General features: G+C 47.6%; 2 protein-coding genes across 2 annotated transcripts in view; one reads left to right on the top strand and one right to left on the bottom strand.

Moving 5' to 3' along the window:
* SAMHD1 (SAM and HD domain containing deoxynucleoside triphosphate triphosphohydrolase 1) overlaps positions 1-8,322 on the top strand; it is a 45,239-nt gene extending 36,917 nt beyond the window's left edge. Inside the window, exons 14-16 of the mRNA XM_047067907.1 lie at positions 1,751-1,855; positions 3,026-3,163; positions 6,061-8,322. Of these exons, the coding sequence (XP_046923863.1) occupies positions 1,751-1,855; positions 3,026-3,163; positions 6,061-6,195 (378 nt within the window). The 3' untranslated portion in view covers positions 6,196-8,322. The remainder of the gene's footprint in view (positions 1-1,750; positions 1,856-3,025; positions 3,164-6,060) is intronic.
* A 1,398-nt stretch (positions 8,323-9,720) lies between these two features.
* On the bottom strand, positions 9,721-25,757 carry TLDC2 (TBC/LysM-associated domain containing 2). The gene is made up of 7 exons (XM_047069148.1): positions 25,542-25,757; positions 21,314-21,421; positions 19,930-20,079; positions 19,297-19,449; positions 16,019-16,114; positions 10,935-11,008; positions 9,721-9,910 (listed from the first exon to the last, which is right to left on the bottom strand). Exons 1-7 carry the CDS (start codon positions 25,755-25,757, stop codon positions 9,721-9,723), a joined length of 987 nt encoding a protein of 328 aa, XP_046925104.1.
* Between the last annotated feature and the right edge of the window lie 239 nt (positions 25,758-25,996).

Raw genomic sequence — 25,996 nt, forward strand, 5'->3', positions numbered from 1 at the left:
GGGTTCAAACCCTGCGTCAGGCTGTAACTGTGCTGTCCATTTTGGTAGCCACTAGCCACAGGTTCAGCACTTGAAACGTGACTACCTCAACTAAGTAACTAAATTTTTTATTGTATTTAATGTTGATGACTTTAAATTAAAAATCCACCTATGACTAGTGACTGCCACATTGGGCAATAGAGCCATTCGTCTTAGCACTTCTGTGGAGCCTTACAGTATCCATTCTGTCCTGTCTCTTTGACTTTCCCATCAGCAGTTAAACAGACTTTCATCTTAAGAAAACAACAAACAGGGGCACCTGGGTGGCTCAGTCAGTTGAGCGTCCAACTCTTGATTTCAGCTCAGGTCATGATCTCATGGTTTGTGGGATCAAGCCCCACGTTGGGCTCTGCATTGAGCCTGCTTGGGATTCTCTCTCTTTCTCTCCTTTTCTCTGTGCCCCTCCCCAACTTGTGTGTGCCTACACGTCTCTCAAATAATAAACAAACTTAAAAAACAAACAAACTGCACCTTTACCCCTGTCAAACTCCTTGAAAAGTACCCCCCTTTTACCTTTCCCAGGTACCATATTCCTCTCCATATTCTTCTTTCTTGCATCTTGTTAACAGCCAAGCTTCTAGGAGTTGTCTTCTCTTTTTTTTTTTTAATTTTTTTAACATTTATGTATTATTTTTGAGAGAGACAGAGTGAGCACAGGAGGAGCGGGGCAGGGGGGCAAGTGGAGGTTGGTAGATACAGAATCTGAAGCTGGCTCCAGGCTCCAAGCCGTCAGCACAGAGCCTGACTCGGTGCTCGAACTCATGAACCGCGAGGTCCTGACCTGAGCCAAAGTCGGATGCTTAACTGACTGAGCCACCCAGGCACCCGCCCTGTCTTCTATTTTTTACTTCTCATTTACTCCTAAACATTTTGTGTGTCGCCATCACCATACTAGAACTATTCTTCCAAGATCAACAGTGACTTCAGTGTTACTTAACCCAGCTCACCATTTCAGTCCTGTCTGCCTCAGAGCTTTTTCTTCTGCCTGGAATTCTTTTCTTTTCTACCTAGACCTGGTTCATTCCTGTGACTTTCCCAGGAAACACTCCTAGTCATTCCCCCAAAGCCCCAGACCACAAGGCTCCCTGGTTACAAAGTTTGACAGCACCCTTTGCTTTTCCTTGGTAGCTCTTGTAACAAATGTAGCTTGATAATTACTTTAAAAAATTTTTTTTAATGTTTATTTTTGAGAGAGAGAGAGAGAGACGGAGCACGTGAGTGTGAGAGGCAGAGAGAGAGGGAGACACAGAATCTGAAGCAGGCTTCAGGCTCTGAGCTGTCAGCACACCTTGACGCTGGGCTCAAACCCATGAACTGAGATCATGACCTGAGTCAAAGTCAGAGGCTTAACCGACTGAGTCACCCAGGTGCCCCAATAATTACATTTATAATCATTTGTTCAACCTCAGTCTAGGCCACATGGTGCTGTGGGGTTGGGATTGTACCGAGTTTCCTTGAATCTGTAGTACCATAGTGGCTATCACATAGTGGGTACAGACTTTATACCCTCCTTATGTTGAAAACACAAATATCTCCCCCACCCCACTCAGGTTTCAAGACCACATCCCTACGGCACATGCACCAGAGTTATTTTCATTCCACTATGAGCTACCTCCAGAGAGCTCTGCTTCATTTTTTGTGACGCTCCTACAACCTTGAATTCAATTCTCATTGTTCTGTGAGTGATTACTAATGTATTCCTTTTATTAAGGTTATCAACATGGATTATGGAATGGAAGACAAGAATCCTATTGATCATGTTCGCTTCTATTGTAAGAGTGACCTCAGCAAAGCAGTCAGGATTACTAAAGATCAGGTAACTACTTGGGCAAAATAAATATACTGTAGTGGCATTTGGCAGATTTATGATAAATCTGCATTTTACATGCAGGTTAGGTCCTAAAGTCAATGTATACAGTAAAAAAAAAAAAATTATTTTTGAAATTAAAGTATATCTGATTTTTGTGTAAATCATCTTAACAGCCAGTTTTTCCTGTTTGCTAAACATAGATGAAAGCACAGTTTTTGGTTTGGTAGCTAGGTTATAAATCTGATGGGAAAGAAGTGTTGTATGGTTGACATCATGTAAGTTAAATGTGTTTGTTTGCATATCTTCTAATGAGAGTCTGATCTACGTATAATTACATAATACAAACTTTTTTTAGTCTTAATAATATAAAATTGTGGGACATTTTGCAATATGACAACTATCTTCAATTCTTTTCTTTGGATGACAGTTGGGATAAGACAGCAAAACAATGTGGTGTTTTTAATATAACATGAAAAATGGAGCTTAGGTTGAGGTGCCTGATTTGCTCGGTCATTGGAGTGTGCGACTCTTTTTTTTTTCTTTTTCTTTTTTTTTGTTTTTAAGTTTTTAGTGTTTGTTTATTTATTTTTTTTTTAATTTTTTTTTTTAACGTTTATTTATTTTTTGAGACAGAGAGAGACAGAGCATGAACGGGGGAGGGTCAGAGAGAGGGAGACACAGAATCGGAAACAGGCTCCAGGCTCTGAGCTGTCAGCACAGAGCCCGACGCGGGGCTCGAACTCACGGACCGTGAGATAGTGACCTGAGCCGAAGTCGGCCGCTTAACCAACTGAGCCACCCAGGTGCCCCTATTTATTTTTGAAACAAACAGAGACATTGTGAGTGGGAGAGGGCAGAGAAAGAGGGAGACACAGAATCTGAAACAGGCTCCAGGCTCTGAGCTGTCAGCACAGAGCTCGACACAGGGCTCGAACTCATGAACTGGGAAATCATGACCTGAACCGAAGCCGGATGCTTAACCGACTGAGCTACCCAGGCGCCCCTGGAGTGTGCGACTCTTGATCTTGGGGTCCATGAGTTCAAACCCCACGTTGGGTACAGTCTACTTAAAATCTTAAAAAAAAAAAAAAAAAAAAGAATGAAGCTTAAGAACAGCTGAGCTCTCTTCAATGTGTGAATTCAAGATGACAGTGAAATCTTTTGTTCTTTGAAAAGGTTTCAGAGCTTTTGCCAGAGAGGTTTGCAGAGCAGCTAATTCGCGTATACTGCAAGAAGACTGATGCAAAGAGCTTGTTTGCTGCACACCAGTACTTTGTTCATTGGTGCTTAATCAGAAACTTCACCAAGCCACAGGTACGTAGTTTGTTGTTCACGTACTTTGCACAATTTCCTGTTTTTAATTAATAACCTAAAGAGATCCTTACTTTCCTCTGAAAAGTTCTCATTTAAATGATAGTCATTTAGGGGCGCCCGGCTGGCTCAGTTGGTGGAGCATGAGTTCAAGCTGGTCAGTTGGTCAGTTGGTCATGAGTTCAAGCCCCACATTGGGTGTAGAAATTACTTAAAAATAAAATCTTTAGGGGCGCTTGGCTGGCTCTGTCGGTTGAGTATCCATCTCTTGATATTGGCTCAGGTCATGATCTCAGGTTCATGGGTTTGAGCCCCACGTCAGGCTCTGCACTGACAGCATGGAGCCTGCTTGGGATTCTCTGTCTCCCTCTCTCTCTACCCACCCCTCTCTCATGCTTACACTCTCTCTTTCTGTCTCTCAAAAAAAAATAAACATTTTAATTAATTAATTAAATAATTTAAAAAATCTTTAGGGGCACCTGGGTGGCTCAGTCAGTTAAGCATCTGACTCTTGGTTTCAGCTCAAGTCATGATCTCATGTTTCGTGAGTTCAGGCCCTGGGGTGGGCTCTGTGGTGACCCCGTGGAGTCTGCTTGGGATTCTCTCTCTCCATCTCTCTGCCCCTCTCCTGCTCACACACACACACACACACACACACACATTCTCTCTCTCTCTCTCTCTCTCTCTCTCTCTCTCTCTCTCTCAAAAATAAATAAACATTAAGGAAGAAAACTCCAGCAGCAGATGGATTGGAACTAGGAGAGACTAGAATTAGAGAGACCAAAAGCTATTGAAGTTCAGCCGTGTGGCAATAACTACTTTAAAACTAGATACATTCATTCCTTGAATGAGGATTTTCGCTAGGTCCTATGTTAGGTAGCAGAGATGGAACAGTATCTAAGACAGACATAGTTCCACGGATCACACTCTGTTAATAGACGCACAAGTAAATAACAATTACAGTGGTGTGGTAAGTGCTTTGGGGCGGGGCACAGTGTGTACAGAGTCTTAGATGAGCCAAAAGAAGAAGGATTTAAGCCACACTTGGTTGGTTGGTAAAAGCTTATTTTAAGAAGGATTTAGAAGGTGAGACCTGAAGGATGGATGAGGAGTCACCTGGGTAAAGGGGGTGAAGGGAGGAGGCCAGAAGATGATCAAGAACATAGTGCATTCAGGGAGGGGTCCATGGGATCTTGCATAGTCTTGTGGGCCAAGAGCAATGGAAGCCATTGAAGTGTTTTAAGCACGAGAGTGACATTCAAGTTTGTATTTATAAAATTCACTAGAGTCGAAACTAGAATGGGTAGAAATAAGGATCCTTGGTAGAAATAGAGATGAATTTGAAGGCAAATAATGTTGACCTTGTACTATAAGATCTTCCAGATAGGAGTATCATGGCAATTAAATGGCCACTTTTAGTAGCTCTATCAAGTCAGATCCAGAGTAGTTTGACAAATTTAATAGCGGAGACAAGATACAGAAGTTTTGGCAGAGCTAAATGAGCAGAGGATAGTGAGACAACAGCAGGAAGCTGCTACCACCTCTGGGGGTGGAGGTGGGAGCCCAGGTCTTGGGACCACCTGCAGAAGCTAGAACCACAGAAGACTCACGGCCACTGCTGCCAGTGCCAGAAGGGTTCAGGGGAGTAATACCCTCACTTCTCTCTCCTCCTCCCTTCCAGTCTTCCACCTGTGCCCCCCTTTGGCCAAACCTAACCAAAAGCCAGTAGGCAGGGGACCTGGCAAACATACTTTATAAGAGGAGCTCCTGTTAAGGTAGCTCAGTCGGCTGAGTGTCTGACTTTGGCTCACGTCATGATCTCGCAGTTTGTGAGTTCAAGCCCCGCATCAGGCTCTGTGCTGACAGCTCCCTCTGTCTCTGGCCCTCCCCCCTTCATGCTCTGTCTCTCTCTCTCAAAAATAAATAAGCATTAAAAAAAAAAAAGCAGCTCCTGTTACATAGAGTAGAGCAGCAGAAAGGTGAAAAGTGGATCTGAGAGCACAGGTGCAAATGAAGAGCATGTATTCTACCCAGACGTTGTATTCCTAGTGCAGTAAAGGCTCTCAGAGTTCCTGAACCCTCATACACCCTAAGAGAATCTATGCACAAGTTCAAGAACAGTTTAGGATAGTCAGGTCTTAGAGGGCCTTCTTACACTCATTTCTTTCAAGTCATAGTGTCACTTCACTTTGAGGTCATTCCTCATTTTGGGTGGAATCTATGCTGATGGGCCAAAGTTATAACTTTGCAGGAAAAAGTTCAAGTTCTGCACATATAAATTGCCCTTACCCTCCCCTTTAAAAAAATTTTTTTTATCGTTTATTCATTTTCAAGAGAGACAGAGCGTGAGTGGGGCAGGGGCAGAGAGAGAGGGAGACACAGAATCCAAAGCAGGCTCCAGGGTCTGAGCTGTCAGCACAGAGCCTGACGCAGGGCTCAAACTCATGGACTGCAAGATCATGACCTGAGCTGAAGTAGGACACTTAGACACCCCTGTCCTTCCCCCTTTTGGGCCTCTTGTAGACCAGGACCATCTACTGCAGAGGGGAGTAAGCAGGAGAGAAGCAGGGACCCAGTGAAGTCCCTCTTTCCTGGAAAAACCAAGTTTGTGTTTCATGAAAGTGTATGAAGGGAGAGGGTCATAGAATGGGGGAGGGTGTTGCTTTTGGTCATCTTTGAAAAGAATAGGTCTGTTAGCTTTTTCTACAAAGGCTCTTACCTGCTTAGGACTGCGGTGTTTCTAATTGGACCTAAGCACAGGGCATATATATAATTTGGGGTTTCCCAAGAGTACATTCGTCTAGAAGCAATCTGCAAGACAAGGATATGTGTACCTGAGGATTTCCTCAAAATTATGAAAACTGGATTTTATTTGTTCCTGGTTTTTCTTTTCTTGACAGGATAGTGATGTTGTGGCCCCACTTATAACACCTCGAAAAGAGGAGTGGAAGAACCCGGATTCAGCCCAGAGCCCAGATCACTTACAAAAAGTGTCCAAATTTAAAACCCGGCTTTTTCCAGATGACTCTGTGTGAATGTTTGCAACCGATAGTTTACATAAAGTCCTCTTCCCCATCCCCCAACAGTATTAGCTAATTTAGGAAATTTGGTCATGAACTCTACAAATTTGTGACAACGAGTGCTTTTTACATTTTGAATGTACACCCATGCTGAAGCTAAGTAATTTTTATCCGAAGAAACAAAAAGGTGTTAGACAGCTCTGGCTGTACATGCTATATGGAAAGCATGACCTTGCCTATTTTAACATTAACTAAAGCCTCTCTTCTTTGTAGTCTATTCTCTTAGAATAATATTTTTTTTATGTACTCTGAACTCTTATGACATAATGATTGTTTTTTGGGTTTTTTTTAAAGTTTGGAAATGAGATAAAGTGCACATTGAAGTATGAAGTTGGGATTGTCATAAACAGCCATGGTTAAGAACAAAACATAAAATCCTAGCCCCTTGAGGAGGTACCCATCACCTTGAATTTGAGGAAAATTCTTCTTAAGTGATCTAAATATTAGTGAAACACCTTCCCTCACCCTTTTAGCCAGGTTGGACTAGACAGTAGATGAGGGTGACAAGTGAGTTCCACCTCTTGGGTGAGAGTCCTGATTATTAGAAGTATCTGAGGGCTCTGGCCCCCTCTGAAATGGGACATGAGACTGCCTCTCAGGAGACCCCTATCCCCAGTGGCAGAGGGATTCCCCCAAACCAGGCTGTTCTCTGGGTCAGTTGCATGCAGCTCCAGACCCGGGCGGTTTCTTCGTCCTGATTACTCACTACCGATGTCCCGAGGTCTTTTTCACGATCACTGCTCAGCCTGGAGAAGGCTCCCCTCCGGCCTTCTCTCTGAATTTCCCTTGTGAGCTGATCAAAGGTTGTCACAGGAGCCTTTCTGAGGGCTACTCAGAGCTGGGACTTTGTTGTTGCTGGCTCAATGTGCATGTTACGAATTTCAGAGCAAAGACTGAGCTGCTTGGGATGAGATGAGTGATTATCCCCAGAATTCCAGGTCCCCCTTTGTAGCCCAGTATACCCACGCTCGTTCTTTACCTCCTGTGCACCACTGTGGTTGAGCGAGTCTGTGCAGAGGACACCCATCCCCACCTCCATATACACACAATTGCCAGTTCTGCAGAAATTCACCAGGAGTAAAATCTGGAGTTAGAGCCAATGCTGGTGGTAGCCAGAGGGTCCTGTAGATGCAGGGCAGTGGGGAATGGGAGTCAAAGTCCTTAACTTTGCTATAGTTATAAAAGTCCCTATCTTATGCTATAGACACTCCCTTACAAAAGCCTCCATGGCAGCCTGGGATTGGGGGGCCAGCCCTGGCTCCGGGCAAGAGTAAGTGGGAGGAAAGGAGGAACTCCGACCACAGGCCGGTACATCATCCACAGTCTTAAGAGTGCTGTAACCTTCCGCTATGTAACCAGGTTCTGTTCTGTTGACCCTAGGGTGAAAAGTATTAGGAATGTCTGCCATTCTGTATTACCACCACCACCCTCCTCCACCCCCCAGCAGATGATCAAGAGTTGACCCTCATTCATAGGAGAATAATTAAAACCCTTCCCAGCTCCTCCACCATAGTGCTGTGTAGGTGGGGATATGCGGACATGTGGGCTCCTAGAAGCACAAGTGAAATCAGCCCTGGTACTGGGTCACATCTGTTTTGGCCAAGGTACCCCTAAAACATTCAGTGGGGGAGAACTATAGGGCTCAGACTTAGTGTATCCAGATCCAAGGTCAAGAATGTAATGTTTTTCTGCTAAGATTGTTTTATTTCTGCAACTCTTACCTTTAAATCATTGTGGTTTACTCTGGAATTTTTTTAGTTTCAATATTGTATCATTTTGCTGAGAAATAACTTGAATCTATTTTGTTTGCATCCTTTACATATAAGTCAGCTGCACTTTATGCTCTTTGCAACTGTTTTAATTATCAGAACCATGTGCCATTTACAAGGTTAAATTTTTCTAAGAAGCGCCTTCACTATTTGTATAAAAACTGAGGTTTTAACAACTTAACCTCTAGAGTTACTGAACTTTTGTCACCTTGAGAATGTTAAGTAAGAACTGCAAATTTAAATGACTGGTTACTTCATTTGGGTGAGGGAAACAGATGCAATAAAGCTTCATGAATGTATCTTCATCTTGAAACCAAAGGTGTTTTCCTTCATGACATTCTCTTATGTGCCCAGTTTGGACCCTTTTGTACGAAGGAAATGTGTCTAGGAATCTACCCAAATGTTTCAACACTGTGTTGGGTTTGCAAGAGAGGGGATGATATTTAACAGGGCTTATGTCATCTGGTTTTCTGGCAGGAGGAAGAAATATGGATGTTTCTTCTTTTTTTTTTTTTTTTTTTTTAATCTTTATTTTTGAGAGAGACAGACAGACAGAGTGCGAGTGGGGGAGGGGCAGAGAGAGACGGAGACACAGAATCCAAAGCAGGCCCCAGCCTCTGAGCTGTTAGCACAGAGCCAGAAGCAAGGCTCAGACCCACAAACGGTGAGACCGTGACCTGAGCTGAAGTCGGACGTTTAACCAGCTGAGCCACCCAGGTGCCCCTGGATGTTTCTTCATTTACTGAGCTCTTGGGACAGGAAACGTATCTTTCCTCCTTTTTCACCTGCCCCAGAGATTCAACTTCTTTATCCACATAGGCATATTGTTCATTTGCTGCTTTCCCATCTTCCTCATGAAATTAGAGACTTGCAAGCACCTGGCACACTGACGGCAGGCAGAAAGCCCTCAATGTTCTAGAAAAAGGAACATGCTACTGGAGTCTTTCTTAGTTTCACCAGTTGAGCCCAGGTGTCTGTGGTTTGACAATATAAGTTAAAATAATTTCTAAAGCATACAGAATAGAATCCCATTTTTGTAAGATGTATATATCCATTGCCTAGAATGTTCATGATTTGGGGGGTGGTTGAATTGTAGGCAGTTTTAAGTAAAAAAAATTTTTTTTAATGTTTGTTTATTTTTGAAAGAGAGAGCGAGACAGAGTGTGAGTAGGGGAGGGGTAGAGAATCTGAAGCAGGCTCCAGGCTCTGAGCCTCCGGGCTGTCGGCATAGAGCCCGATTCGGGGCTCAAACTCATGAAACCGTGAGATCATGACCTGAGCTGAAGTCGACCCTTAACTGGCTGAGCTACCCAGGCGCCCTAGGCAGTTTTAACTTTTTAAATGTCTTCTGGTTTTTCTACAATAAACATGTATTAATTGTATAATCTCTAAAAAGAAATTTCAGGGGGCACCTGGGTGGCTCAGTCGGTGGAACATGCAACTCTTGATCTCGGGGTTGTGAGTTTGAACCCTGGGATGGGCATGGAGCCTACCTAATAAATACATAAAAAGAAATTTCATGAGGGACTTTGTGCTGCTCAGATGAGATGTGAGTGCATTTCACTCTTTCAGAGTCACATCCCCAGGAGAATATTGCTTGTTTCCATGACTGTCTTGGGTCCCCAGACCACAGGAAGGTTTGCTTACAACCACAGTCATCCAGGCTTCAGAGAAAATGGGCAGCCCTCTATAAGGAGGTTCTAGATAGCATTCATGAGCAAGTGTGAGCACTGGTTGCTTCAGGAAGCTTCCCACGATGGGGGCATCCGCTCAGGACCCAGGCCTCCAGTTCCTTGATGCAGAACTGCTCTCGCCGGGCCAACACCTCATTGTTGAAGGTTGCACAGGGGTGGCTTCCGCCGTGATACAAGTCTCCATCCAACCACAGTCCAAACTGGCCACTAAAAAGAAGAGGAAAATCTTGGCATGGCTCACTCCTGGAGGTTGACCTTCCAGATCCTCACCATCAGCCTTTGGCCACACCATGACCACAGCTCTGTTTTGACTATCTCATCTTAAGCCGATTTATCCAGAATTGTTGGGAACTCCCCATGTTGTTCCCCATAGGGCTTAGAGCATTTTTTTTTTTACAGTTAAGTTATTTTAATAAACTTATACAGTGGTATAACCATCGCCACAGTCCGGGTTTAGAACATGTGGAACATTTTAAAGATGGTAATGCTTAACCAAAGGACTGAATCTTAAGGCATGGACTCAACCCCCAAAACACATCAGAAAGCATTCGTTCTGATCCCCTCATTTGACAGCAAACCAGGCTGGGGCTGGAAAGTGGGCTGCCGATTGCAAATCAGCAATGGCTGCTGTGTTCTTCTCCAAACTGGCTCAGGGTGGGGGGCTCTTCAGGCAGTTGGGAGAGCAAAGAATTTGCCTGCTACTAATCCGACAATGCTCTCATCTTTGCCCCCAGGGTAAGATTTTACTCTGCCTGAATGTGGAGTTCTCACCAGGGGTAAGACTAACCTCTTCTTCCTAACCCACTCATCCCCCTCAGCATGCACTCACGCACGCACACTGGGTTCCTGGGCAGAGGCCTGCCTTCCCCCGATGAGTTATGTTCCCTGAGATTATGGGGCTGACAGGCACATGTAAGGCTCACCTATCCCTGGACTCCAGCCTCATCCGAACATGCGGAATGCTGTTCCCCAAATCACATACATTCAGACTAGGCTGTCACCGACTATAAACACATGCCATTCTTTCCTCTCCGTGTTTACTTAAAGTAGGTTTGACGGGTTTGGCTGGGAGACTGGGCAGCACCTGGGAAGTGTTGAAGGGAGAGGCCTGGAAGTTAACCACCAGCCTCGTTTTGTCTGGGGCAGCCTTGCCCAGTATTTCCGGATGGGAGAGGGACCAGAACACAGACTACCCCCAGACTCCAGAGTCGGGGAAGACTGAGACACGCACCTGCCACTGCCCATCATCAGTGAATCCAAGTCTCCTTTCACAAAGAAAGAATTCCTTCCTGTCCACTTGAAGACCTGGGGTGACAGGAAATGCTAGGTTACTGGAAGAGTCCTGCCCTTGCAGTTTGACTCCACACCACTGGGGGGCAGTCGTTCCATCGTGGACAGAACAGAACATCCAGGCCCAAGCCCCAGCTAAACAATAGGAAGTACCCCTGGCCCCTAGACTCTTGAGATTTCTTTACATTTTTCCCCAAGGGGGCTCACCTCCTTTTGCCTTCCAGTCTGAATTCCCACAACCCAAAGCCCGTCTGTTCTAGGGCAGACCAGAACTCTCTGAAGCATCCTATTTCCAAATGGAGAGAGGAGGGGGAAGGTCCAGGTCAGGAGTTGGGCCCTGATCCTGCCATCCACTGTTTGCTCATCTCTCACTGCAGCCTTCCCTGTGCTGCCTCACACTCCCGTTCCTCGGCAAGTCTTGTGGGCCCCACCCCAAAGAGACACCCAGACTACTCCCATTTCTGTCCTGTCCTTCTCCACTCTTGCCCACCCAATCCACACCACAGTCACTCCTCACTCACTCACAGCCTCCTAAAGCGTCCCTGCTTCCACAGTCACCCGCCCACAGCCCATCTTCACACAGAAATGTGATCGGAGAGTATTCCTCTGCCTAAAGCCTCCAAGGGCTGCCCATTGCAATGGGAATAAAATCCAACTCCTGGCTAGAGCTGACAGCCCAGGTTTCAGCAGGATATCCTTTCAGCAGGATAGCAGATCCCTGCTTTCCTCTCTGACCTCTTCTCCCCCTTATTGACCACACTTCAGCTACCCTTGCCTTGCTGTCCCTGGGATACCCAGAGCTATTCCTGCTTTACGACCTTCACACTTGCTGACCCCTCTACTGAGAATGCTCTTCCCCCAGATCCTTAATTGGCCCACTTGTCATCTTTCAGACCAAATGTCATCCCAGAGAAGTTTCCTGGATCACCCTGTCTAAAGTAGCCCTTCCTCCCACACCCTGTGTCCTTTTCCTCAGCATTGACCACCCTTTGAGATGACCCTCTCCATATGCCAATGTGCCAATGCCTGCCCCACTAACATGTGAGCTCTGTGAGGGCTGTCTTGATTCCCAGCAGTATTCCCAAGACATGACATAGATATCTGTTGAATGAATGAATTATTCAAGAGTCAATTTGGCTAATAAAAATATTTTTAGAGGGCCACAAAGGTATAGCATATTATGGCCTGAAATTAGTTGTTCAAAATATTCTATGAGCAATCAAAGGGTTTTTAGCAAGAAAATAAGATTAATAAAAATAAGCGTGGGCTCAGAAGAGGTGAGATAATATTAACAAGTGACCATGAGAAGACAGAACCATTCAATTCCTCCTCTACTTTCATCGAAGAATGTGACCTTCAGACTTGAAGGAGTAACATAAACATTGGTACAGAAGAAACTAAGACCATGTTCATGGGCTGTTTGGAATCACCATCAAGGAGCCACTGGGAATTCATAAAGAACACGAGAGGTGCCAAACGACCAAAGGTAGGTAAAGATTACCCAGGTTTTAAAAAAACAGGATTCCATGGCAGGAGACTGTGAAGACAGCCCCTGTAAAAAAAATTCATTTCATTCAACAAAATTTTTAAAGCATTTAGTACCAGGCACTGTTTTATGTTCTGGGTAAAATGGTGACTATAATAGACAGAATTTCTTGCCCTCACGGGACTCCCATTCTAGCAGGCAGGGGCAGGTAACTAAGTAAAATATGCTAGGTGGTGACAAATGCTAAGGATAAAAAAGTAGATAAGGACAAAAAAGGGTTTCCAAGGAATAGAATGTTGTAAATTTAAATTAGTTGGTCACAGAGGGCCTCTCTGTGATAGTGACATTTGAGCAGAATCCTAAAGGAGGTGAGAGCTGAGCCATGTGGTGATCCAGTAGAAGGCAAGCTAGGCAGAACAGCATGTGCAAAGGCCCTGAGGTGGGAGCAGGCCTGCATGTTTAAGGACCAGCTCAGAGCTCATTGTGGCTAGAGCAGAGTGAGGGAAAGGAAAAACAGCAAGAAACAACATAAGAGAGAGGCCAGAAAATGTAGGACTTACAGGTTATTATAAAGACTTCAGCTTTTCTCCAAGAAAGGAAGCCATTGGCAGGTTGAAGCCAAAGAGTGACATGCTCTGACTTGCCTTTTTAAAAGGAACACTCTAGGTATTGTGATGACTGAGGTGGAAGCAGAGAGACCTGTTACGAGGCTATAGCAGGAACAAAGACAAGTAATGATGGTGGCTTGAACCAGGTGACAGCAAAGGACATGGTGAGAAGTGGTGGGTTCTGAATACAGACAGAGAAGGCAGAGCCATCAGGATTCACTGACAGCTCAGACGTAGGATGTGACAGAGAGGAGTCAAGGACTCAAAAATTTTTGGTCTCAGTAGCAGAAAACATGGAGGTGCCATTAACTTCACTGGGGAAGCTGGCAGGATGAGTCGATTTTAGCGGGAAAGTCAGGAGCTCGGTTTTGGACAGGTGAGGCTCGCAATGCCATGTCGGAGGTCCAAGCAGAAATGCTGGGTACTAGTTGGATATATGTCAGTTTGGAGTCCGGGGGCAGAAGCCATCAGTACGTGGATGGCATGGAAAGCAGTGAGAATGGACAAGACGTTGAAAGAAACAAGGGTAGACAAGAGTCAAGAACCAAAAACTGAGTTCTGGGCCCCTGTGATGTTAAAAGGTTTGGGAGAGGAGGAGCCAGCAAAGGATTCTGCCAAGGAGTTATCAGTGCAACAGGAGGAAAATCCTAGAACTTTAGAATTCTAGCATGTGAATACAGGAAGGCAAGTAGTAATTAGAATCCAGCATGGGTTTACTGTGAACTGCAGACCCCTTTCCTGTTTCCTGGAAAGAGTACCAGGCTGGCTGATAGAGGCAATGCAATAGATAGAGTGTGTTTTGCCTTTAGCAAGGAGTCCAGAGCTCCTTGTGACCTACTTGTCATGTGATCAAGTAATCGCTGAGTATATGTGTAGGTTCTCGGTCCATTCATGGGAGGAGAGATCTCTAACAGCAAACAAAAACACTTGGAACTGGTTCTTTATCCATTGAACAAATATTTCATGAGGGCATGCTATGCCAACGCAGAGGGCTATGCCCTCCCTCACACTCTGACCCCCTACCCATTCGCCTGTTGGGTTCCTAAATGGGCATTGCCTTCTTTCCAATTACTGTGCCTTTGCACGTGCTCCAAGAAGACTTTTCCCTATGCCCTCCATCACCTGGTGATCTTCTGTTTGTCCATCAAGACGCGATGCAAGAAGCTCCTCCTCTGGGAAGTCTCCTTTGATCTCCCCACCTCCACTTCATCCATGTGCTTCTCCTTGGGGTGTCTTCCACAGCACTGATCACTCTAGATTGTACTCATCTCTCCTCTGCAAGCCTGAGAGCATCTCAGGGCAGAGAACTTCGGACATTTAGAGAGGTAGTGTAGTGCTGTGGCTGAGTTTCAAGCTCCGGGGCCTGTTCCTGCATCGCATCCTCACTACCGACTGGCTGTGTGAGGTTGAGCAAGTGACTCAACCTCTCTGTGCCTCAGTTTCCTCAACTGCAAGATGGTGCTGATAATAGTATGTACCTCATAGGAATGTTGTCAATCGAATGCACGAATTTGTGAAATGAGATTAGAAACTAATCTGGGCGGACAGCTCAGAGCCTGGAGCCTGCTTCGGATTCTGTGTCTCCTTTTCTCTCTGCCTCTCCCCCACTCGCACTGTTTCTCTCTCTCTCTCTCTCAAAAATAAGTGAACATTAAAAAAAAAATTTTTTTTAGGGTAGTGTCGTCTTTCATGCCAGGCATGCAGTGCTAAGTAGTTTTGTTCACTAAATAGCCCAGAGATGGAAAAGCTTTAGATGGGAGGGGTTGGGGACAATTCCCCTTCCTCCTTCAAAAGCCCTGCTCTCTGGCAGCAAGTGCCATATGACGACACCAGTCATCTTGTCTCTGCCGGTCACCCACCTCCTAGTCACCAGTCACCATTAATTAGAGGCATGAGCTCTGGCTCACCATCCTCTCCTCCTTCCTAATTTCTGCCTTTGTCTTTGGTGAACTTTGCCATCCACACGGACCCATCCAATGGCTGCCCTCAGCTCCTCTCCTCTTCCTCTCAAGGGCTTTTCTTATACCCACCTCAGCCACTGTCCCTTACGGTCACAGCCAGGAACCTTACCAGTCTGTTTCCAACGTCCTTCGCTCTGTGTCTTATATTCCAACACACTGTCCCACTTGTGTCATTGCCCCAAGTCTCTGACCTCAAGGCCACTTCTCATCTGTTGTTCTCATCTTTGCCTCATTGTCCTTCAGCCTCCCTGGCTTCCCTTCCCCCACCGATCCTGTGGGTTCTGTGGTCCATTTTGTATTTTCACTCCCTTCAACTTCTGCTTCCCTCTCTCCCTCTGTCAAACCAGCTTGGCCAAAGTCCCATCCTGGATGAGCCCTCCCAAGGACTCTGTCCATGCCTCAACCCGAGGACCTGAATGCAGCTGGAGGAAAACACGTGCCCAAGTGACTGGCTTGCCTTTACACTGACACTCCCCACCTCCAGTTAATGCTACGTAGCTGTCCTTATGCTTGTCTGGTTCTCTCTCACAGGCCTCCCTCTCCACTCCTGTGATGACAACTTGATACTTTCTCTCTGCTCAACCTTCACACTTCTCCATCCTCACTCTTAGTTGATGACCTCACCCCACACTTCATAAGAAGACTGAAGTCATCGGATGTGTCTGTCTTCGTCTTCCTACCTGTACACCCACAGATCTACCTGCACTTGGACCCATCTTGTCTTTGCAGCCTGCATCTGGTGAGCAACACGCCTCTTCCTCTCTGAGCCAGTCCGTGGCTGCCAGGGATCTACTGAGCCCTTTTAAGAAATGAAATTGGGCAACGCACTGCCCACCACTGCCTTCTGGGAAAGATAGATGGATATCAGGCATGCCAGCATAGGGAACGGATCTGGGATCTGTCCAGTAGGACCCCAGGATCTTTGTCATAAGTCCTCCTTCCCCCCTCTCTAGAAGGTTGGGAATATTACCTTCAGCTGTGGGGAGAAGGAGAAGAGGAATGTCTCTCCAGTACCATAGAAGCCTTTGCTGAGTCGAAGAGCCGAGGAGGAGAAGGCCCCAAACATCTGGAAAGCAGAAGAGCTTGAAGTTGCAGCTGGAAGGGAGTGGAGGTCCTCTGGCAACCCCGCTCTCCAGGCTTGGTAATATAGGCTCATTCTAGTAGGGCCCCGGGGGAGCCTGGGACAGAGCTGGGGGATGGAGAGGGCCCCAGAGCCTATCAGTGTGTCCCTTCCCTTAACACTCCCCAAGGAAGAGCCCTTGCTGGTGTCCTCCTCCTTTTTCTTAAATGTACTTATTTTGTATAAGTAATCCTTGTAGAAAAGTATTAGAAGTTATAGACAAGCAGAAAGAAAAAAATGAAGCCATCCCAAATCCCCCTCTGCTCCCCAAGATAACTATTCTTAACATTTTTGTGCATTTCCTCCCAGCATCTGTTTAATACCAGTGTGTGTATTCTTTTTTAAATTTTTTTTTCAACGTTTATTTATTTTTGGGACAGAGAGAGACAGAGCATGAATGGGGGAGGGGCAGAGAGAGAGGGAGACACAGAATTGGAAACAGGCTCCAGGCTCCGAGCCATCAGCCCAGAGCCCGACGCGGGGCTCGAACTCACGGACCGCGAGATCTTTTTAAAGTTTTTTTTTTTTTTTCAACGTTTATTTATTTTTGGGACAGAGAGAGACAGAGCATGAACGGGGGAGGGGCAGAGAGAGAGGGAGACACAGAATCGGAAACAGGCTCCAGGCTCTGAGCCATCAGCCCAGAGCCTGACGCGGGGCTCGAACTCACGGACCGTGAGATCGTGACCTGGCTGAAGTCGGACGCTTAACCGACTGCGCCACCCAGGCGCCCCTAGTGTGTGTATTCTTATACAGAAAACCAGATCCTATAGTACATCTGTTTGTTTGTTTTTTTTAAGTTTTATTTATTTAGGTAATTTCTACACCCAACGTGGGATGTGAACTCATGGCCCTGATATCAAGAGTCACATGCTCTTTCAAATGAGCCAACCAGGCACCCTGTACATTGTTTTGTAAGCTGCCTCCCCCCTTCACTTTTCTTCATAAAAGTCCAAACATCCAAAAAAAGTAAAAGTCCGGCACAGAATACCCTCCATGAGGATTTAAAACTGTAAATGTGTTTGCCATATTTGCTTTCTCTCTCCTTATATTTTTTTGGTGTCCTGTTTGAAATTGTAGGTATTATAACCTTTTACCCCTAAATAGTTCAGCTCCAAGAATGGGGGCTTTCTCATGTATAACCACAATACTATCATCTCACCTAATAAAATTAACAGCAATTTCATAATGTTATCTAGTATCCAGTTCATAATACATTTTCTCCACTGGCCCAAGAGTGCCTTTCATATCCTGCTTTACAAACAAAAACTTGGGGGGCACCTGGGTGGCTCAGTCGGTTGGGCGTCCGACTTCGGTTCAGGCCATGATCTCGCAGTTCGTGGGTTCAAGCCCCGCGTCAGGCCCTGTGCTGACAGCTCGGAGCCTGGAGCCTGCTTCAGATTCTGTGTCTCCCTCTCTCTCTGCCCCTCTCCGCTTGCACTCTGTGTGTGTGTCTCTCTCTGTGTCAAAAATAAATAAACACTTATGGGGTGTTTGGGTGGCTCAGTCGGTTAAGTGGCCGACTTCGGCTCAGGTCATGATCTCACGGTTCATGAGTTCAAGCCCCGCGTCGGGCTCTGTGCTGACAGCTCGGAGCCTGGAGCCTGCTTCGGATTCTGTGTCTCCCTCTCTCTCTGCCCCTCCCCCATTCGCGCTCTGTCTCTCTCTGCCTTTCAAAAATGAATAAATGTTAAAAAAAAATAATAAATAAATAAATAAATAAATAAACATTAAAAAAAATTTAAACAAAAACTTGAGGGGTGCCTGGGTGACTCAGTTGGTTAGGCGTCCGACTCTTGATTTCAGCTCAGGGCATGATCTCACAGTTCATGAGCTCAAGCCCTGCATCGGGCTTGTGGCAACACAGAACCTGCTTGGGATTCTCTCTCTCCCTCTCTCTGCCCCTCCCCTACTTGCTCTCTCTCTCTGTCTCTGTCTCTCTCTCTCTCTCAAAAATAAATAAACATTAAAACAAACAAACAAACAAACAAACAAACTTGGGGCACCTGGCTGGCTCAATGGGTGGAGCACGCAGCTCTTGATCTCAGGGTTGTGAGTTCAAGCCCCACATTGGGTGCAGAGACTACTTAAAAAATAAAAATAAAATCTTAAAAAATAAAAAAATGAAAACAAAACCTTAACACTTTTAATAGCTATGACTCTACATCATTTTTCTTACCAGCCCTTGGCAATATTTCACTATGTAGCGGGACCATAGCTCACTTAGCCATTTTCCCCTTGTGGAATAGTTGGTGGACTGCAGGTTTTCACTCTCATACACTGTGTTGAGGGGCAGAGGCAGGATCATTGGGAGGCAGCCATGGGGAGTAGGTTTTGACTTAACATAAGGAACAACTTCCTCCTAGTCACTGGCATTCAGCCAAGGGGCTCCATCCTGAAGAAGTGAGCTCCCTGGCCTTGAGGTGGAAAGTCCTGGATCAGCATCTTGAGGATGTTAGGAACTCCTGCCTACGTGAGGGTCCTCAGAGACCCATGAGATCCCTCCCAGCTCTAACATGTTCTTTCCACAGAAGAGCAGTTGAAACCAGCTTTTATCCTCTCCACTACCCTGTCTAGAGAGCCTGCCAGAAATCCCCTCTTGGTGAGACCACCTGGATTTGAGACAGCGCCCTCCCCAGGTCCCTGCTGTGAAATGCAGGCGTTTCCTGTGGCTGCCTCCTCACTGGCCGGCTTTCTCTCTTAGCCCCTCTAATCCATTCTCCCACCAGCAGGGGGATGTTTTCAAAGCGTAAATGGATCATTAAGGCATAGATACCCCACTTAAAATGTCTTCCTAGTTATTTGCTTAACTCCTGACCCTGCCTCCCTATTAGGCCTGTAGCTCCAAGAGGGCTGGAACCACTTCTGTCCTGACGTTGGTCTAGTCCGCGTTTAAGCTGGCACAGAGAAGGTGCTTAGTATACACATGTTGAAGGGATGAATTAGGGAATGAAGGGGGGAAGGGATGGCTCTGAGCAATGTAGGTGTCACTGTCATCATCAGTGTCCATTATAAGTGACTTGGGCTATCACCTCTGCCTCTAGCCCCTGAGGCTGCCCTGGGGCAGGGCCCACTGTGTGCGGTTGGGCACCCCCAGAACTTCAAGTTGGGGCGCTGGCCCAGCTCACCTGCCCGTCCTGGTCCCTCAGCACCAGCAGCACTGGCCCACTGTGGCCTTCCATCTGCCGGTAAAGGCTCCGCAGGCTGAAGCCATTTCTCGACGTACAGAAGGCCAGGCTCCAGGAATGTCCGGTGACTCTTGGGGGGAGGTGGAGGCTGAGCTAGAGACAGGGCTGGAGGTGAGCGATGGACCCAAGTCCTGCCCCGCGCCTCCCACCATATCTCTGGTACTCCACTCACACGGGCATGGTGCTTTACAGGTGACAGAGGAGTTTACTGTTTCCAAGGGCTCATTACCAGCCTTCAGAGAGAGGGATTATGATTCCCATTTTACGGTTGAGGAAAATGAGGCTCAGGGAGGTGAAGCAAGTTGCCTAAAGCCCACGCAGGGAGTAAGTGGCAAAGCCAAGATTTGAACCAAGGTGAGGTCTCCCTCGGGGCCCTCTCCCTTTGGTCACCTTGGTCTCTAGAGGCTGGAGAATAGATGAGATGCGGAACCCCTCCCCCTAATCCACCCTACCTCATCCTTCCACTCCCATCCCAGCTTTGGGACATAGCGGGAGTGACCCCAGGTGTCCCTGGACCTGGCTGGGGTAGAGCAGGAGGGTGAGACCCTCAGGCTCCTCGCGCTGTGCCCGAACCTGCCTCATCTCCGAGGTTCCTAGAACCTGGCTGGCTTCTGCCAGCTGGGGCTCCACAGGATCTTCAGGAACAGGAGCTGAGAATGGGGCCGGGGCTGTCTCCTCTTCCTCACCCTCGTCCACAGACACAGCGTCCTCCACCCGACTGGGCTGTGAAGACACAAAGAGCCCTGGTGAGTCGAGGGACAAGGAGACACCAGCTTCCATGTCTCCGGAGCCCGAGAGCTTCAGCTGCCTCATCACCCCTGCCCAGGGCTCTGCAACCGGCAGCCCAGCCAGAGAAGGCCGGTGCCCATGACAGACAAGTCTGCCCCTGCCCGTATCCGGCTTCTGCCCTGGCCCCTGCCTGCCGAAGGTCAGAGGTACGTGTGCCCATCCGATGTGGCCATGGGTGCTATGGTCTTCTGCATGCTCCAGATCCAGAGGATCAAGTTCTAAGCTCAGGGGCAGGGGAGAAGCGCTGGTGGCAGCCCAGCCTGGCCCTGGGAGCTACATCTGTGTGCGTCTGCACGTGGAATAATAATCCTAACACCACCAATACCGACAGTGGCTGATATTGATCAGCACACACTGGGTGAAGTGCTTTTGCTGTGCATGACCTCCCTGTATTTTTCCCAAGAATCCTAAGAAGAAGGTACTCCTTACTGCCCTTCTTTTACAAAGAAAGAAAATGAGGGTCAGAGGCTTCCCTGTCAGCCGGGGAGACAATGCGTGTAGTAGGTAAGTTCGTGCGGGTTTGTGTAAGATGTGCGCTCGTCCGTGTGAATGGGTGCATTGGCTCCACATAGACCTGTGTGGGCAAAGCAGTGCGAGGAGATGTTGAGTAACCGTGTGTGTTTACCTGTCAATGTGTTTGTGAGTCGGGATTGTATCAATATGTGTGTGTGTCAGTGTGGATGTGTGTGGGTTTATGCATTCATTCAGTTACGCTTCCACTCTGTACCGGAGTGGACGTTGGAGCGTGCGCGTGTATGTGGGTGTGTAAACGTGTGCGTGTGCGTGTGTAAACGTGTGCCTGCACACGGTGACTTGGGGGAATTTTTGTAAGAAGGAGAGGCCTCCCTGAGGATGAGAAATGACCAGGACGCCGCTTTGCTATTCCCCAGGTTCAGGCTTGGGGAGCAGGTCCTAGCTGGGTGGGGCTTCTGGACAGAGCTCCATCTGGCTGGAGACAGCCGTCTGTGCTCCTTAGGGTCTCCGGACCAGGGGGTGGGTATCAAGGCGCCTGGTTCCTGAGCTCTGAACTCCGGGCCAGCTGAGGAGGGACTTGCGAGGGGGACACATCACACCTGCCTCCAGTGCTAGCCCAGATCCCATCCCGCCAGAGATCTGGCCTCCCGCACCTTTGCTGACCTAACCCCCCAGCCCAAGCCGGGCCCCTTACCAGCCGAGTGTAACGCCAGCGGAGACCTTTCATTCTCCTGTCCGAGCCCAGCCGCTGGCAGTAAGAGTCCTTAGCCGTCACAGGGGAGAAAGCACTGCTGGGAGAGGCCTAGAGGTGAGAGGGAGAGGCCTGGGGCACACCCTGCTAGCTTCAGGCCACCCAGCTGCCCTTTGCTCCCTCTCACCTGTCACTCCCAGGATGAATTGTCGCTGGGTGGGTCTATGAGGTCAGCTACCCTCGGCATTCAAGGCCTCACTTGCAGTTTGTGACTAACACACATTAACCATACATGGTAAATTCTAGCTGTGATTCCCTTCCTCCTCCCTGCCCTTCTGGCAGCTTGGCCTAGGGATTATGGCCCTTTGGGCAGATGCTTGAGCTCCAGGCTGGGGGTCTGGAACTCCTGGTTCTCTTTCTGACCTTGGTTAAGTCCCTTGTACCCTTGGGCTTCGGTTGTCCCACATGAAACACGTTGGACCAGATTATCTCAGAGACCCTCACAATACTGACTGCCAGGTACTCTCAAAGCCAATGAGTATATCAGAACAGATGCTCGAAAGGAGCCAACCCTAAACCAGAAGAACAAATCTTGAAAAACAAAAAACAGGGGTGCCTAGGTGGCTCAGTTGGTTAAGTGTCCAACTTCTGCTTAGGTCGTGATCTCACGGTTCATGAGTTTGAGCCCTGCGTCGGGCTCTGTGCAGAGCCCGGAGCCTGCTTGGGATTCTGTGTCTTCCTCTCTCTGCCCCTCTCCCACTTGCACACTGTCTCTCTCTCCCTCTCTCTCAAAAATAAATAAACATTAAAAAAAATTTTCAAATAGATACATTTTTTAAAAATCTTCATTTTTCTAATTTAAAAAGACATGTTAATTATAGACATTTTGAGGAGTCTAGAAAAGAATAAAGCAAAATACAAAAATATTCATAATTTCATCTCTCAGGGATACACTCTCTACCCTTAAGGTATTTTCCCCATCTTTTTCATTTATTTAATGTACATATATATACACACTTTCATAAATACATCATACCATGTATATTTTATGAAGTGGCTTTTCCACTTAACAAATGAGAATTTTCCAATGACATTCAGTACCTCTTGAACACACGATTTTTAATGGTTACATATTATTTTATCATAGGATACATATCATTCATTCCTCAACTGTTGGACATTTTGTTTACTTCTCATTTTCTGTAATTATAAGCAAAACTGTAATGAAATTCCCTGTTCATAAATCTGATTATATCCTTTATGATAAATTTCAAAAGTTGACCGCTGAGTCAAAGGGCATGCACTGAGTTCTTGATACTGTTTCCAACAAGGCTTCCCAGTGCTTAAAACCGACCCATCTCAAGGCATCTTTAGGGAAGCTCAGGGTAATGTATTTCTGATCATCAATCACAGATAAAGAAATTACCACTCAGAAAGGGAAGAGACTTAGCACAGCCACACAATAGTATAACACGGAGGTTACAAGTACAGGCTCTCGAGTCAGGGAGTTCAAATCCTGGTTTTGCCACTTACTTGCTATGTGACCCTGGGCAAGTTACTTAACATCTCTGTGCTTCGGTCTCCTGTGAAATACTAATATCCACCACACAGGGCTGTTGTAAGAGTAAATGAAGATAATGCCCGAGGAACTAGGATGCTGGGGCGTCTGGGGGGCTCAGTCGGTTAAGCGTCCAACTCTTGATCTCAGCTCGGGTCGTGATCTCAGGGTCGTGAGATGAAGCCCCGTGTCGGGCTCCGTGCTGAACGTGGAGCCTGCTTGGGATTTTCTCTCTGCACCCCGCTCCCCCAAGAACTAGGATGCTGAGCCCAGCCTCCATTACCAATTTGGTGAGATAAGCCACAGTGGCTGGTGTTTCATAGCACTGGGTAAATGACAGTGCTTATTGCCTTTCCCCCACGCTGCCTCTGAGAAGTCCAGGGCTCAAATTCCAGACAAGTGGCCACTTAGGCTCCACCTGGGCTCCTCTGGGACAGATTGTCACTCCATCACTCAGTGTGTGGAAGAAGTCGCTCAGTGGGGAAGAAAACGGCAGGAACTGTGGAAGAGTGTACTCACGCCGCAGAACCTTGGCTTCTGGCAACCTCCACCAGCCTGTCCAGCCCGATGGTTTCCTTAGTGCATCTCCCAGACTCTCCCCAGACAGAGGGCCACTTCCAGAACCAACTCTTCCACTCGGAAGTCTGTCCGAAGCAGCTTTAGCTCGGCACCCTGGTCCCCCAGCGGTGGCTGGCACGTCTGCCCCAGTCGGGCTCGAGGCCCTCCTCCCCGGCTCTTATACCTCCCCAGAGGGCGGCAGGTCCTGGCCCTGTGCCCGCTCCCGTTCCAGTTGGGAAGCCTGGCAGTGATTGTCCATCAGAAACTCAAATCCCATAAACACACACAAACAAGACCTTGTCACCCTCTGGCCCCAGCTCTGCCCTCACCAGCCCAAAGAGAGGGAGGACAGTGAACTTTCTTGGCTCGTAAACTCCTCTTACCACACCTATGCCTGAAGCCCACCACTAGGAACCTACCTTTATTGGGTACAGACGTTATAAGAAAAGGCAATGCTGTGGGATTCTCCATCCCGTGTTGTAGGGTTCTGCCCTGATACTCCCCGATCTCAGATAGGGCGGTGATTCTTTCCTCAGTGGCCCGTTGTGAAAGTAGGTGAGATCACGCGTGGGAAGCCCAGTGCTTGGCACACAGTAGGTGCTTTGTCCACGTGGGCTGCCTTTCTGTCCCTGGCTCACAGTAGGATTCAGTGAATGTTGTGTTGTTGAATCACAGAACCCCAAGTTGGAAGTGGCTTCAGCTGACCCCAGAACAAGCAGTCTCCAGCCAGGGCAGTATCCCCTGGAAAGTATGTCCACCAAGTGGTCTCCTGGCCTCTACTGGGTGGGTGAGCCCACTGGCTCAGGTGGCCCACTTCATTCTCACACAGCTGAAAGAGATCCCCTCTGCTGGGCTTTGTGGAGGGGACTTGAGTTCCTATCAGGTCTCCTGGGACAATGCCCCCTCCAGGAAGGGGGGGATGAAGAACAGACTTGTATTATGGGGAAAACAGGCAAGGGAAGGGGCCCTGTTGCTACCTCAAACATGGCTGTTGCAATATGTGTTTAAACTATAAATGGTTCAGGGGTCACACGTCTGGCTCTCCCAACCTTATTTCCCCCATGCTCCATACCCGAACCATTGGGCACTGGGCACTTTGAGAAGCCAGTGAGATAGATTCGCCTCGCTGTCCCATTCTTTGTCCTCATGTCCTGGAAAATCTAGCATGTGACCTGTCAGGAGCACCAGTTGCCAATAAGAGGCCCCTAAAAGCTTCTTGATGGGATTCTCGGTGCCAGAGTGCCAGACATCCCAGCCCTGCCTCCAAGCTTGCCTTTTCCTTTCTTTTCCAGACCACACGCCGCCTCTTTCGGAACTCTGATATCCTTGCCAGGAAACAATTTGAATGTCCAGGAAAAAGGGGGAAAGGTTAAGTGACCCTTGGAACATCCACTCTGTGGATTTTTTCTAAGTATTAAAAGTAATGTTTGTAAAGAGTTTGTAAATGAGTGGGGAAATGCCTCTGCTGTCCTGGGGAGCAGGAGAGGGGAGGAGCAGAAGAGAGGGGGACAGAGGATCCCAAGAGGGCTCCATGCTGATAGCTGCGAGCCCAATGCAGGGCTTGAACTAATGAACCGTGAGATCATGATCCTGTTAAGTGAAAAAAGGCAGGGAGGACGTGCCGCGTGGTTTCAGCGATGCGAAATACACCTGAGGACTTTAGGAGAAAAATAATCAGGGTCCCTTCTAGAAAACTCCCCATGTTCGCTGCACGGACTGGCTTCACTTTGAACCTCAGGTAGCTTCCTATGAGGGCCTGACACACCCCCTCGCGTGTCCTGGGAAATCTGATTTCTGTTCTCTGAGATCTAGGTCTGTGCCCTCCTTGGTCTCCTCACTCTCACCTGGCGACTTAATTCTCCACCGAGAAAACAGAAGCCAACTGTCAGCCGTCCCCTCACCTTCCCGACAGAAGCCCCTGCATCTCATCCATCTCTTCCATCCTTCCTCCAGGACGACAGAGAAAAGGCCCTCGCTCCGTTCAGAAGCCAGGCCCCTATCACTGGATCCGTCTGTCTCCCCTTTTCCATCCCCGCTGCGTCCATCTCTCACTTGCCTGTTCTCTCTGCCTCTCTCTCTCTCTCTCTCCATCTCATGCGACAGTCCCTCCCCCACTGCTCCATCTCTCTTCCTTCTGCATTCTGCCTCCGTGTCCTGTTCACTCTTCAGTCCACTCCCCTGGGCTTCTGCCCCCACCACCCCTGCGCTTGGTGAGGTCCCCAGCAGCCTCTGAGTCGTGCTGTGCAGGGAGCACTCTTCTGCTCTCCTCTTCCTCCAGCTTCTCCGCCACTTGGCAGTCTGGTCTAGTGTCTGGGCCTCCAGACAACACATTGCTGCACGTTCTCTCCTACCTCACTGGCTGCTCCCTCTCTGGCTTTTCCTTTTACCCATGTTCTAGACTAGCGATTCTTTTTTTTTTTTTTTTTTTAATGTTTTATTTACTTTTGAGAGAGAGAGAGTGCGAGCAGGAGAGGGGCAGAGAGAGAGGGGGACAGAGGATCCAAAAGACAGCACAGAGCCCCACACAGGGCTGGAATCCACAAACTGTGAGATCATGACCCGAGCCAAAG

Source organism: Lynx rufus, unplaced genomic scaffold, assembly GCF_022079265.1.
Source record: "Lynx rufus isolate CCGP_SWC_20201006 ecotype Redwood Valley unplaced genomic scaffold, mLynRuf1.p SCAF_8, whole genome shotgun sequence".
In the NCBI taxonomy this organism is placed as follows: Eukaryota; Metazoa; Chordata; class Mammalia; order Carnivora; family Felidae; genus Lynx; species Lynx rufus.